The sequence below is a fragment of the Salvelinus alpinus genome, chromosome 17, assembly GCF_045679555.1.
Source record: "Salvelinus alpinus chromosome 17, SLU_Salpinus.1, whole genome shotgun sequence".
Classification (NCBI taxonomy): domain Eukaryota; kingdom Metazoa; phylum Chordata; class Actinopteri; order Salmoniformes; family Salmonidae; genus Salvelinus; species Salvelinus alpinus.
In genome coordinates, this window is record NC_092102.1 from 8,961,901 (window position 1) to 8,976,676 (window position 14,776).

The window sequence follows — 14,776 nt, forward strand, 5'->3', positions numbered from 1 at the left end:
TTACAGAAGGGGGGTCCACTTGTTGCGGTCAATAGCACTAAGTAGATTTTTGTTGCATTGTTAGCAACCTTTTTATGTGTGACCATGAGCAAAACATTCCTGTACACACACAACCGTATATCCCATGTAAATATCCCAGACTGGGATGGCTATATAATGTCTGTTATCTAACAGAGCAGTGGGGAATTTGTCTCTGAGAGGTTGATTTAACTGCTATGACTCAGGGCCAACCGCATGCCGAGCTAATGCACTTTAAATAGGGCTCGTTCCACATTGCTTCCCTAGTGCTCTCCTAGCGCTTAGCAGCATTATGGCCCAGCAAAGGCCAGCCAGTGAGAAGACGTGTATTAGCCATTTTGGAGCTGACAGTGAGCTGGCTCATACAGGATGTGCATGCCAAATGGCACCCTATCCCCCCGCCCCTAGATACGCGCTGGAACAATTTACTGTCCCATCAGGGAAAAACAGACAAGAGAGTAGTAGTAGTAGTGACCACTTGGGGTATACACTACCGTTCAAAAGTTTGGGGTCACTTAGAATTTCCTGTCCATTAAAATAACATCAAATTGATAAGAAATACACTGTAGACATTGTTAATGTTGTAAATGACTATTGTAGCTGGAAATGGCAGATTTTTTAATGGAATATCTACAGTGGGGAGAACAAGTATTTGATACACTGCCGATTTTGCAGGTTTTCCTACTTACAAAGCATGTAGAGGTCTGTCATTTTTATCATAGGTACACTTCAACTGTGAGAGACGGAATCTAAAACAAAAATCCAGAAAATCACATTGTATGATTTTTAAATAATTAATTTGCATTTTATTGCATGACATAAGTATTTGATCACCTACCAACCAGTAAGAATTCCGGCTCTCACAGACCTGTTAGTTTTTCTTTAAGAAGCCCTCCTGTTCTCCACTCATTACCTGTATTAACTGCACCTGTTTGAACTCGTTACCTGTATAAAAGACACCTGTCCACACACTCAATCAAACAGATTCCAACCTCTCCACAATGGCCAAGACCAGAGAGCTGTGTAAGGACATCAGGGATAAAATTGTAGACCTGCACAAGGCTGGGATGGGCTACAGGACAATAGGCAAGCAGCTTGGTGAGAAGGAAACAACTGTTGGCGCAATTATTAGAAAATGGAAGAAGTTCAAGATGACGGTCAATCACCCTCGGTCTGGGGCTCCATGCAAGATTTCACCTCGTGGGGCATCAATGATCATGAGGAAGGTGAGGGATCAGCCCAGAACTACACGGCAGGACCTGGTCAATGACCTGAAGAGAGCTGGGACCACAGTCTCAAAGAAAACCATTAGTAACACACTACGCCGTCATGGATTAAAATCCTGCAGCGCACGCAAGGTCCCCCTGCTTAAGCCAGTGCATGTCCAGGCCTGTCTGAAGTTTGCCAATGACCATCTGGATGATCCAGAGGAGGAATGGGAGAAGGTCATGTGGTCTGATGAGACAAAAATAGAGCTTTTTGGTCTAACTCCACTCGCCGTGTTTGGAGGAAGAAGAAGTATGAGTACAACCCCAAGAACACCATCCCAACCGTGAAGCATGGAGGTTGAAACATCATTCTTTGGGGATGCTTTTCTGCAAAGGGGACAGGACGACTGCACCGTATTGAGGGGAGGATGGATGGGGCCATGTATCGTGAGATCTTGGCCAACAACCTCCTTCCCTCAGTAAGAGCATTGAAGATGGGTCGTGGCTGGGTCTTCCAGCATGACAACGACACGAAACACACAGCCATGGCAACTAAGGAGTGGCTCCGTAAGAAGCATCTCAAGGTCCTGGAGTGGCCTAGCCAGTCTCCAGACCTGAACCCAATAGAAAATCTTTGGAGGGAGCTGAAAGTCCGTATTGCCCAGCGACAGCCCCGAAACCTGAAGGATCTGGAGAAGATCTGTAGGGAGGAGTGGGCCAAAATCCCTGCTGCAGTGTGTGCAAACCTAGTCAAGAACTACAGGAAACGTATGATCTCTGTAATTGCAAACAAAGGTTTCTGTACCAAATATTAAGTTCTGCTTTTCTGATGTATCAAATACTTATGTCATGCAATAAAATGCAAATTTATTACTTAAAAATCATACAATGTAATTTTCAGGATTTTTGTTTTAGATTCCGTCTCTCATAGTTGAAGTGTACCTATGATAAAAATTACAGACCTCTACATGCTTTGTAAGTAGGAAAACCTGCAAAATCGGCAGTGTATCAAATACTTGTTCTCCCCACTGTATATAGGCGTACAGAGGCCCATTATCAGCAACCATCACTCCTGTGTTCCAATGGCACGTTGTGTTAGCTAATCCAAGTTTATCATTTTAAAAGGCTAATTGATCATTAGAAAACCCTTTTGCAATTATGTTAGCACAGCTGAAAATGTTGTCCTGATTAAAGAAGCAATAAAACTGGCCTTCTTTAGACTAGTTGAGTATCTGGAGCATCAGCATTTGTGGGTTCGATTACAGGCTCAAAATGGCCAGAAGCAAAGCACTTTCTTCTGAAACTCGTCAGTCTATTCTTGTTCTGAGAAATTAAGGCTATTCCATGCGAGAAATTGGCAAGAAACTGAAGATCTTGTACAACGCTGTGTACAACTCCCTTCACAGAAAAGCGCAAACTGGTTCTAACCAGAATAGAAAGAGGAGTGCAAGGCCCTGGTGCACAACTGAGCAAGAGGACAAGTACATTCGAGTGTCTAGTTTGAGAAACAGATGCCTCACAAGTCCTCAACTGGCAGCTTCGTTAAATAGTACCCGCAAAACACCAGTCTCAACGTCAACAGTGTAGAGGCGACTCCGGGATGCTGACTTCGTCATGTTGACATACACATGATAGGTACAGTGGGGAGAACAAGTTCAAACAGGTGCAGTTAATACAGGTAATGAGTGGAGAACAGGAGGGCTTCTTAAAGAAAAACTAACAGGTCTGTGAGAGCCGGAATTCTTACTGGTTGGTAGGTGATCAAATACTTATGTCATGCAATAAAATGCTAATTAATTACTTAAAAATCATACAATGTGATTTTCTGGATTTTTGTTTTAGATTCCGTCTCTCACAGTTGAAGTGTACCTATGATAAAAATTACAGACCTCTACATGCTTTGTAAGTAGGAAAACCTGCAAAATCGGCAGTGTATCAAATACTTGTTCTCCCCACTGTATGTAGATAGTTATGCACGGCCAAACATAAGATATTGAGCTGTAGATGGCTGCATGGCAGTAATTGTTTCTTTGCACTGTCTTCCATCAGAACAATCACTTTGTCTGATTTGACAAATGCTCGGCACACTTCGACAGGGTAGCTAGCTACACTTACACTAGCCTGTGGATTGGTAGCTTTCAATCTCCATGAAGTTTCTGTCCCATACATATTGCATCCGGCTGTGGCAGGCGACATTGCCTCCCACAATGTAAACAACTTTCTCACATAGCCAGCTACACTTTTCTCCTATGTCTGGGATTCGGCTAGCTAAAGTTAGCTTGTAACTTTGATAGCAATTAGCAAGGATACTGACATGACATTTAGCTATTCTGCGATTCTGACATTGCTTAATTATGTACAGGTACGTAAGTAAATGTATGTCACGTCAGCATCTTGCGGTCGAAGCTAGCTAGCTATCTAACTACTCTGCTAACTGTATCCCCACGGAAAGTGTAGGCTGGAAGTTTTACAGTTTACATTGTGTGAGGCAACCCGACTTCCCCGCTGCTTTCCCCAAAGGGTTCGGCTGATTTGAAAATGGGGTCACGAAACAGCTCTGAATAAAATAAAAATGTGCCGCTAAGTTCATAGAGCAGTTCATAGAATGGGATTGTGATAAACAGAGTGCTTTCTGTTTTTCTCCTGCAAATGTGGCTCTAAATTTGAAACGGTTGGAGCCACTGTATTATGACCCCATTCCTGAAAGCTAAGAATCTCAGGAACATGAGCTGCTCACAAGCTGTGCAGGACAACATTAGAGCAGACAGGACCAGGCATAATCAGACTGGGGGGAAAAGCACCACATAATTGAAAGCAATTATCTACACAGAAGATCATACACAATTATTGCCTGGTGATCTTCTTATCACTTCCCAATACCTTTCTGAATAATTTCAGTCACTTCAAATCATACTTCCTTCAGGTTGAAATACTGTCAAAGTACTGTCAGACTGATTTGTAATAACAGACTGTAATAGCCCAGAATAAAAAAGTTAACGTTGGCTGTTGATTGGATTACCACTTACCAAGAACTATTTTTATGTCACCACATTCTATAAGCATAGGATAAAGTGTAAAAGGGCTTTGAATATTCCGTTTTAATCTAGCAAATTATGGTATGGATATGAAAGTGGTTCAGAGGTATTGCAGCTCATATTTTGTTTGTCTGTCCATTTCTTTCTGCAGACAAGCTCCCAAACCCATCCAGGATGTGTTCCCTTGGCATCTTGGAACTCCTGGTGGATGCAAAGGCCTACGCAGGTGTTAGGCGTGTATATGGGAGGCGAAGTCAAGTGCAGGAGAGCGGAGTATATTAAACAGGCGCACTTTAATACCGGTCAACAACGACAGCACATAAAACATACTAGTGCCACAAACACGGTCTAAAACAAAAGTGCAGCGCCTGACAAAATAATCACGTAACAATAAACAATTACACACAAAGACATGATGGGGAACAGAGGACTAAATATGTAAAAAAAAATGTAGATTGATTTGGGAATGAAAAGCAGGTGTGTATGGAACAAGACAAAACAAATGGACATATGAGAAATGGAGCGGCGATGGCTAGAAAGCCGGTGACGTCGATCGCCGAATGCCGCCCGGACAAGGAGAGGAGCCGACTTCGGCGGAAGTCGTGACAGCAGGCAGTAGCTCCACTCTGATCCTATGGCCCAGATAGTCCCAGCCCCAACTGACAAAGCTCTTATAGGCCAGATACCTGTAATGAATACCAATTTCTTCTATTGGTCATACAGCCAATCACAGATAGACAAGTAGCCCTTGTCCATTGACAATTCCTACTAAGTCTGTCAAAGAGCAGGGTTTAGCCAGTACATGTACTGAAAATTTGTCAAAAACCCTAGACAATACAAAAACTAACGTACCCACCCCAGTCACACCCTGACCAAAATATAAAGAAAACAGATATCTCAGGTCAGGGCGTGACAGTTAGAAAATAAGTAATAAGTTATAATATCCAGTATCATCAAAGTCCATTCTGTAAAATTCTGAAATAAACTTTGAGATGATACTAAAGATTATACCATGTAGTCTGCCTTGTAGATGATCATGGTATTCTGCAATGAATAGACGGCAGACAGGGTAGGGTATAGGCTATTTATTGCCTTAACTCCCTTATCTTACCTCATTTGCACTCACTGTATATAGACTTTTTGTTTTCTTTTGTTCTACTGTGTTATTGACTGTACATGTGTAACTCTGTGTTGTTGTATGTGTCGAACTGCTATGCTTTATCTTGGCCAGGTCGCAGTTGCAAATGAGAACTTGTTCTCAACTAGCCTACCTGGTTAAATAAAGGTGAAATTAAAAATTTAAAAATAGGCCAGGCTGGTCCACCATGCAAGAAGGCTGGTCCTGCATCTTCTGGTGACCTATTGAAAATAGTATAACAATGATATAGCAAATTAAGCATGTATTATGTATGCCTTTTGTTTTGGTGACAAAACAAAGTAGCCTACACACTTGTGGAAGTTTGTCGCTTTCAGGGTCCAGCTCCAACTGACAGGTTGAATAGCATGTGTGTCATGTTTTTGGGGTAAGGGGGTGGGCTCTAGACACTTCTATCAGACAATCGGGGCTGTATGTAAATGTCTCAAATTTGTATCCCCACACCTGTACAGTCTGACTGATCATTTCAGTGATGGAGGCTCAGGGAAATAATTTATAAAAAAATGAACACACACATTGATTTATTAGACATAAAGTGAGGATTTAAAATTGCAAATTAAAAACACTGCATCGAGGCTATAAGTGACTCTTAAATCACAAAAAATGTCCGTATTAAGCATGTTTCTAGTCAAGAAGACCAAATATGTTTGTTTTGTAGGCCTAACATCTTAAGTTTTTAGTCCCTCAGTATTTCCTCCTTCCTAGTCTACCTGTACCTTTTGTTAGTGTCTTTGGAACATCGAACACAGCTGGTGAGTCAAAGAAGAATCTGAAGATCTTGTGGCTCTTTTAAAGAACAAATGGCATATGTTATGGCCCCTCGTGTATCCTCTGCTTTTGAAATGCGCTCCCCAAAGTCTTGACAGGGAGCGTGAAAAGTCGGCCTTCAAAGTTTCTCACCTCACAACAGGCGCCTTAATTACTCCCTCGTCTGCGCTGAGCGGAGAGGGAAAACAGATTTTGTCTTGATTTATTTATGACTCGCCCGAACCGCTGCCTCTCTCTTTCTCCCTCTCAAACGCTGTCTCTCCCTCCATCTCTTTCTCTCTTTATTTCGGTCTCTCTCTATCGAGTCAGTTTGGGCTGCGGAGTGGTGGGGTAGGGGTAGCTAAGCTTTGAAGTTCCTCTGCATGGCGTTTCCATGGCAACGCCACTTTTAACTTCAGCACTCATTGCACTGTGGTGCCGCTCTTTTCAGACTGTTAGTAAACAACTGGCTCCGAATGTGTTTGTGGATATGCCTGTGGGTAGACATAACGTCCCTAGGTTTCCGGGTTCTGATGTGTACCGGACCACTGATGTTATAAGCCTAATAGCGTCTGGGCCAGACAAAACAGTGTGGGTTTGATTCCCACTGGGGCACCCATAAGAAAATGTATGCACACACTAAGTCGCTTTGGATAAAAGCGGCTGTTAAATGGCATATATACCTGTGAAATGTATAGCCGATGGTAGCAAAACAAACATGCTCCCAGTTGATGTAAGATGGCGCCTAGGCCTAACTCCACCACTCTGCATCTATCGTGATCTCCTTCACGTGTCTGCCTCGCCTGTTGTCCATTCATTCTTGATCAATGACTGCGATAGTGTCAACCCATTGTCATGAGCTCAGACTGATAAGGATTGTTGCACTAACTATCTCCCAATTGTCTCGGTCTGTCCCTAACAGAAAGCGTACTGTGGCCACTGCAGTGAAAGGATATGGGGGCTGGGGAGGCAGGGCTACAAGTGTATCAACTGCAAACTGCTGGTCCATAAGCGCTGTCACACACTTGTCCCTCTGACTTGCCAAAGGCATATGGTGAGTACCGTAGATATAGAATCTCATGACGGATTGGACAGTACTCTGCCCAATCCGTCATGTTAAAGCATCGGAACCACATATTATTTATAGAGCCTTCATAGTTTTGCATTTTAATTATTCAACTTTTGAGTAAAATAAGATTACATTCAGGAATAAAATGGGGAATTATGCACACATTTAAATTAAACATGACTATTTGAAGTACAGGTGTATATTTGTAACAGAGTAAATTCTGTTCTGCCCGAGCGTGAATCGAACTAGCAATTAAAGCCTTTTGCACAACACATATATAACTCAAAGCCAACCTCCTTTGTCAACAGAGCAAAAGACTGGTCTGTCCTTTCATGAGAAACAGGTGGCTTAAGTTCTCAATATACTCCAGCTAACATACTATGGGCGAGTTTCACATCCACTATCTTTCGATATAGACTCTATTCCCTATGTAATGCACTATTTTTGACCAGAGCTGGGCCCTGTTCAAAATAAGTGCACTATATAGGGAACAGGGTGGCATTTGGGATGCACCCATACTGTAGTGTACAGCCCTGTATACTGAGACATCATGAGGTTGATCTCTAGTGACAGACGGTTAACATACAGAATCTAAGGGGTCCTTGCAATCAGCCCGTTTGGCATTTAGACTAAAGCAAACCCGGTGCCTGAAAACCCAGGGCAATAGTCAATCAATGTCCACTTTAGTAGATCTCTATGCTGCGTTTTTCTTTCATGTAATCTGACGATTGTCTATCAACAAACATTTTGATCCCCTTTGAAATGGCACCTGAGATTTCCCTGTTGATTAGATAGCGAGGTGAGCCTCATGGTTAGAACTGCATAAAATGAATTGTAAGTGCTTTTTTTGTGAGACATATCCTGACTTCTCAACTTCTGTGGTCTTTTGTTAAAAAGATACATCTATGTGCCTAAGATGTCTATCAACGTGGAACACCTCTTAAAATAAATCCCCTTCTTCCCAGTGTCTCCAAGGACCTAGTCATGATTTGTTTGATACTCTTTGTCAGCCTCAAAACCATGTGAGGCTATTTGCCTGTCTTCTCTTGGCAGGAGCCAGTCATGCCATCACAGGAGCCCCCTTTAGATGAGAAGAGTGAAGAGGTGGACCTCCTCCCTCAAGATACAGAGGATACAGATGGAAGTAAGTTCCTATAAAACAAATTGTATTTTTTCAATATAGACTTGAAGATGCAGTTAGTCATGTCAGAAGCTAGCAGATTTTACTTACCAACAACCGCTGCAAATTCCAATAAAACTACATCACGTTTTAAAGTTCACTTTCCTTGCTTACAGTTTTGTGGGTCAGAGTGCAGTATTTATTTAGTTTCAAAGCACAAACATTTGTTAGCATGTTTCTCACACTGACTTTAGCCACGGAGGGGGAGGGAGCAGGCCTATGCTGGCAAGTGCATAGGGGTTGCCTAGCAACACATGCCTCGGAGGGAGTCAACTTCTGCATTGTGCAACAAATTCCCGTGATTTGGGAATCGGTTCAGACAGGACAGCTATCGCGACGGCTAAAATGGCTTTGAAAAAAACATGTTTTCAGCTATTAGGGAGAAGTATCTAACAAAATAACTACATTATGGCATTCACTAATCATAAACTATTTACATATAATATGCATTTAGGTACATTTGTGAACAAAATTCTTACGTACTCACCCTTTAATATGTGAAGTAGTCAAGTAAGATGTCTTGAGACCACTCAAGACCACAAAAATGCAGGCTTGGTCTCATGGTCTTGATACATTGGGTCTGGGTCTGGGCCTGTATGCAAAAAAAGCTTCCCCGAGTAGGAGTGCTGATCTTTCTTATTCATTATGAAAAGTCAAAACTGATCCCTAAATCAGCACTCCTACAATGAGACACTTTGTGAATACTCATTTCAAATGCTTTAAAAGGCACTATTCAATGAAAACCAATAACTAGCTTGGAACGTTCTCCCAAACAGTGAGAGAGCATGTTTGAATCAGTATGCCTTTGTTGTTTACAGACTGATCATAAAGTTGTATGTGCTATTCTGCACAGCACAATTTGTAAAATAATAAGAAAAAATATATATTTCTAAGTGTGCGATTTTTACACCCAGTTGTTTCTGCCAGAAGCAGCACCTTGAACAAGATGCACTGCTGTGCACAGGGCCTTCCTTGTTTTTGTGTACTGGTCCTCTATGAGGGTTAGTGTGAAGGTTGAACATCCAGTAGGTGGTCACTCATCCAGCAGCAGACTAGACAGTAGGTTGTACAGTACAGTATAGTACAATAATAATTATATTTGGGCAGAGCCGGGAAAAAGCTGCAACTCACTCTGAACAGCATTGGGCCCTCTGCTGGTCACAAGGGTGAACTATACGTCCCACAATGCTCCCTTGAGAGGAGGCAAGGAATCAAAGAAAGATGAATTGAGAAGGAGTCAATGGGAGAATCTCAATTGCATTTCCTTGATTCCTCACGTCCTCTCTCTTTGCCTCATTCTCAAAACCCACCGGATGAGAAGGTGAGAGGTCCCTTCCCTCTGACCTTCTCATCCAATGGATAAGGACCTTCTTCTCCAATACGGTTGAAGAGACGAGGAGATAGGATACAAGGAGTGGCGGAAAGACGATTCGAGATAGAGCCATGGATTCTTGTGGAACACCCTATTTAAATGGAAATGTCTGTAGGCTATAGAGATCTCTAAGGTTTTTAATCCTCAGTCCACTCTAGGTAGGACTGCATTACAGTTTAGGTAACAAGTTATTTCTCTCTTGCCTTCAGTACCTTTCCTACCACACAATTGCAAGATGGACAAAGTTGAAGAGGACTCAGAGGTGAGTTTATTCAGACACAGTAAATAATGCATTCTTCTAATAAATATTCGTATCATATCAACATGTGCATGACACATAGCTCGATCTATCTCCACCGATGACCATAACGCTTCCCTGAAGCCTGACAGAAACCTTTGGGTCGAAACGCTACACTAAATACACTGCAGGAGCTTTCAACAGTGTACTCTTATCTACAGTGAGCGCCACAAGTATTGGGACAGAGACACATTTTTGTGGTTTTGTCTCTGTTAAAAGTTAAGTATTTGGTCCCATATTCCTAGCACGCGATGATAACATCAGGCTTGTGACTCTACAAACTTGTTAGATGCATTTGCTGTTTGTTTTGGTTGTGTTTCAGATTATTTTGTGCCCAATAGAAATGAATGGTAAATAACGTATTGTTTCATTTTGGAGTCACTTTTATTGAAAATAAGAATAGAGTGTTTTTAAACACTTCTACATTCATGTGGATGCTACCGTGATTACGGATAGTCCTGAATGAATCGTGAATAATGATGAGTGAGAAAGCTAAACACATAAATATCATACTCCCACGACATGCTAACCTCTCACTATTACAATAACAGGGGAGGTTAGCATTTCTTTTAATTGTAGAAGTGTTTAGAAACATTTTCTATTCTTATTTACATTAATACATTATTATTTAATACATTATTTACATTATTTATTATTCATTTCTATTGGGCACAAAATAATCTGAAACATAACCAAAACAACAAATGCATCCATCAAGTGCGTAGAGTCACAAGCTTGATGTTATCATTACGTGCTAGGTATACCAAATACTTCACTTTTTACTACTTTAATATACATAAATGAAATACTTTTGGTCCCCTAAAATGGGGCGACTATGTACAAAACATGATGTAATTTCTAAACGGTTCACCCAATATGGATGAAAATACCCTCAAATGAAAGCTGACAGTCTGCACTTTAAGTTTATAGTCATTGTATAATTTCAAAACCAAAGTGCTGGAATACAGAGCCAAAACAACAACAACAATTATCACTGGCCAAATACTTTTGAGCTCACTGTATGTCTCTTTCATAATGTTTCTATCCCATCCAAACCTCCTTTACAGGATATCAAAGCGGTGGTGGATGGGATCGAAGCCATCAAGATATCCCAAGGGCTGACGCTGGGCTTGGGGGACTTCGACCTGATCCGGGTGATCGGCCGTGGCAGCTACGCTAAGGTGCTGCTGGTGCGACTCAAGAAGAACGAACAGATATACGCCATGAAGGTGGTCAAGAAGGAACTGGTGCACGACGACGAGGTGAGAGGGAGGGGGATGGAGGGAAAGAGGGGAAGGGAGAGAGAAGGAAAAGAGATGGATCTGGACGTGCAGTGGATTAAATAGGAAGACGAGAGGATCTTGGGGCGGGAAAGGAAACAAAAAAAAGATGGAGGAGTGAAGTAGGGATGAGTAAACAGAAGGGTGATGGAAGGGAGAGAGACAGGGTGAAAGAAGTCATTAAAGTAAGGAGGAAATGGTGCCTCAAATGGTGCGGTATGAAAGGATAGGAAGGATGGGGAGATGAAATGAGGGGGAAAAGAGGTAAGGAGTAGAGAGGGAAGATATACAAGGAGGGTAGGGAAGAGAGAAAGATGGGTAGAGACGAGAGTAATTGAGAGATGTTATAGTTTCCACCTCTAGGTGGAGCTATGGTGTTAATATTAGACATAGCACACCAGATTAATGACAGAACTACTACAGAGGGAGAGGATAGACATTTTGGATTGATTGTCCTCTGATGATAGTAATGTAATCATTTGTAATTAGCTATTTGAGCTCTGAGTTCTTCACGTTTCAATGGACAATTAAGAGATGGACATAACAACATTGCCAAAATGACCCACGTGGAAAGGACCATTCCTTCTATTGCCACTCAACATACTGTTAAAGGAGCAATCCGGGATTATACATCTATATTTTAACTTTTAAAGTGGTTACATTTCTCCCGCTCCCTGTTTATCTTACATAGTATGGCCGTTCAGAGCTTTATAGATCTCTCTTTATAGATATCTTCCAATGTTTTTAGTGGATATCACACCGTATATTATAGATGCTATACATGTATAAATGCATTCATGCATGTGAAGCCTTTGAAATTACCTGGATTTCTGCATAAAATTTGATCTGATCTCCATCTAAGTCACAACAATAGACAAATACAGTGTTCTTAAACTAATAACACACAAATTATTGTATTTTTCTTGTCTATATTGAATACATCATTTAAGCATTAGCATTGTAGATTGGAAACAGTATGTGAACCCCTGGGCTAATGACTTCTCCAAAAGCTAATTGGAGTCAGGAGTCGAAGCAATGAGACGAGATTGGAGATTTTGGTTAGAGCTGCCCTGCCCCATAAACACTCACAAAATTTCGAACAAAAGAGATCTCAGAAGACTTAAGATTAAGAATTGTTGCCTTGCATGAAGCTGGAAAGGGTTACAAAAGTATCTCTAAAAGTCAGTCAACGTTAAGACAAAAGTTCAGCACTGTTGCTACTCTCCCTAGGAGTGGCCGTCCTGCAAAGATGACCGCAAGAGCACAGCGCAGAATGCTCAATGAGGTTAAGAAGAATCCTAGTGTCAGCTAAAGACTTACAGAAATCTTACAGAAGGTGAGAGGTCCCTTCCCTCTGACCTTCTCATCCAATTGATAAGGACCTTCTTCTCCAATACGGTTGAAGAGACGAGGAGATAGGATACAAGGAGTGGCGGAAAGACGATTCGAGATAGAGCCCGACAGGATGCTCTTGATTGTGCATCTGTAAAAATGTGTCAGTGTTTTGGATGACAAGACACATTTCTTCAGCCTCCTGAGGTTGAAGAGGCGCTGTTGCGCCTTCTTCACCACACTGTCTGTGTGGGTGGACCATTTCAGTTTGTCTGTGATGTGTACCCCGAGGAACTTTCCACCTTCTCCACTGCTGTCCCTTCGATGTGGACAGGGGGGTGCTCCCTCTGCTGTTTCCTGAAGTCCACGATCATCTCCTTTGTTTTGTTGACGTTGGGTGAGAGGTTGTTTTCCTGACACCACACTCTGAGTGTCCTCACCTCCTCCCTGTAGGCTGTCTCGTCATTGTTGGTACTCAAGCCTACTACTGTTGTGTCGTCTGCAAACTTGATGATTTTGTTGGAGGCGTGAATGGCCACACAGTCGTGGGTGAACAGGGAGTACAGGAGGGAGCTGAGCACGCACTCTTGTGGGCACGCACCCTTCATCACCTGGGGGCGGCCCGTCAGAAAATCCAGGACCCAATTGCACAGGGCGGGGTTGAGACCCAGGGCCTCCAGCTTGATGATGAGCTTGGAGGGTACTATGGTGTTGAATGCTGAGCTGTAGTCAATGAACAGCATTCTTACATAGGTATTCCTTTTGTCCAGATGGGATAGGGCAGTGTGATGGCAATTGCGTTGTCTGTGGACCTGTTGGGGCGGTATGCAAACTGAAGTGGCCGCTAAGGTGGAGGGGATATGATCCTTGACTAGTCTCTAAAAGCACTTCATGATGACAGAAGTGAGTGCTACGGGGCGGTAGTCGTTTAGTTCAGTTGCCTTCTTGGGTACAGGAACAATGGTAGCCATCTTGAAGCATGTGGGGACAACAGACTGGGATAGAGAGTGATTAAATATGTCCTTAAACAGCCAGCTGGTCTGCGCATGCTCTGAGGACGCGGCTAGGGATGCCGTCTGGGCCTGCAGCCTTGCGAGGGTAAACACGTTTAAATGTTTTACTCACATCGGCCACGGAGAAGGAGAAGGTAGGGGGCGCAGTCCTTCTTAGCGGGCCGCGACTTTGGCACTGTATTATCCTCAAAGCGGGCAAAGAAAGTGTTTAGTTTGTCTGGAAGCATGACATCGGTGTCCGTGAAGTGGCTGGTTTTCTTTTTGTAGTCTGTGATTTCCTGTAGACCCTTCCACATACGTCTCGTGTCTGAGCCGTTGAATTGCGACTCCAGAAAGACCAAGGGGAGTGTTTACATGTTAAAGGGGTCTGTCCTGGCCATGTTTGAGGCCTAATGACGAACTGAATGGGTATCTAGCCTCGGTTTAGCCTGGTCAGCCCCTCAGCTTGGCATCCTGTCTCTGTCCCTCTCAGGGCAGCCAATATCCGCCCAGCTAAAGCCAGACAGGTTGCTATTCCTATAGATATATGACCTAGAGGGCAAACCTCTTATCTTTGCCATTGATCCATAGAGATGGATAGATGGGCACACCTCTGATCAACAATTGCTATTGATCGCTTCTGTGACGATGCCAGAACCACTGAGGGCTATCTCCATTTTATATTAGTGAATTATTTCATTGTCTACTTCTATGAGTAGATTGGCAGTTTGTAAACAACAGGCATAAAGTCATAGAGATGGATAGAGAGTGCAGAGACGCACCCATCCAAAGACTTTAGTCAGAAGGAGTAAAAGGTCACGGCCTGGAAAAAGCAACAGATGTTTGTCTTCCTGGCGCAATCGCAGGCAGAGCTCTGTAATCTGCTCACTGTGTCAACTCTGGCTTGGGCTCGGAAATTAAAGTGCTCTGATTTCTAAAGCTTTTTGTAAAGATGTCTGTGTGTGCGCGTGCGTGTGTGTGTGTTTGTGTGAGAGAGAGAATTTATTGTGCATAGGGTATGACTTAGTCTACACTACAACAGGTTACTGAGTTGTTTGTGGAGCTCCTCATTTTACACTTTACATCTAG

At 42.6% G+C, this 14,776-nt stretch overlaps 1 protein-coding gene across 4 annotated transcripts in view; it reads left to right on the forward strand.

The window, feature by feature from the left end:
- Window positions 1–14,776, forward strand: part of LOC139542075 (protein kinase C zeta type-like) — a 140,952-nt gene that overhangs the window by 83,302 nt on the left and 42,874 nt on the right. For all 4 annotated transcript variants that reach the window (XM_071347090.1, XM_071347093.1, XM_071347092.1 and 1 more), the window contains 4 exons: window positions 7,087–7,218; window positions 8,287–8,377; window positions 9,995–10,047; window positions 11,151–11,345. In XM_071347090.1, coding sequence (XP_071203191.1) covers window positions 7,087–7,218; window positions 8,287–8,377; window positions 9,995–10,047; window positions 11,151–11,345 — 471 coding nt within the window. The remainder of the gene's footprint in view (window positions 1–7,086; window positions 7,219–8,286; window positions 8,378–9,994; window positions 10,048–11,150; window positions 11,346–14,776) is intronic.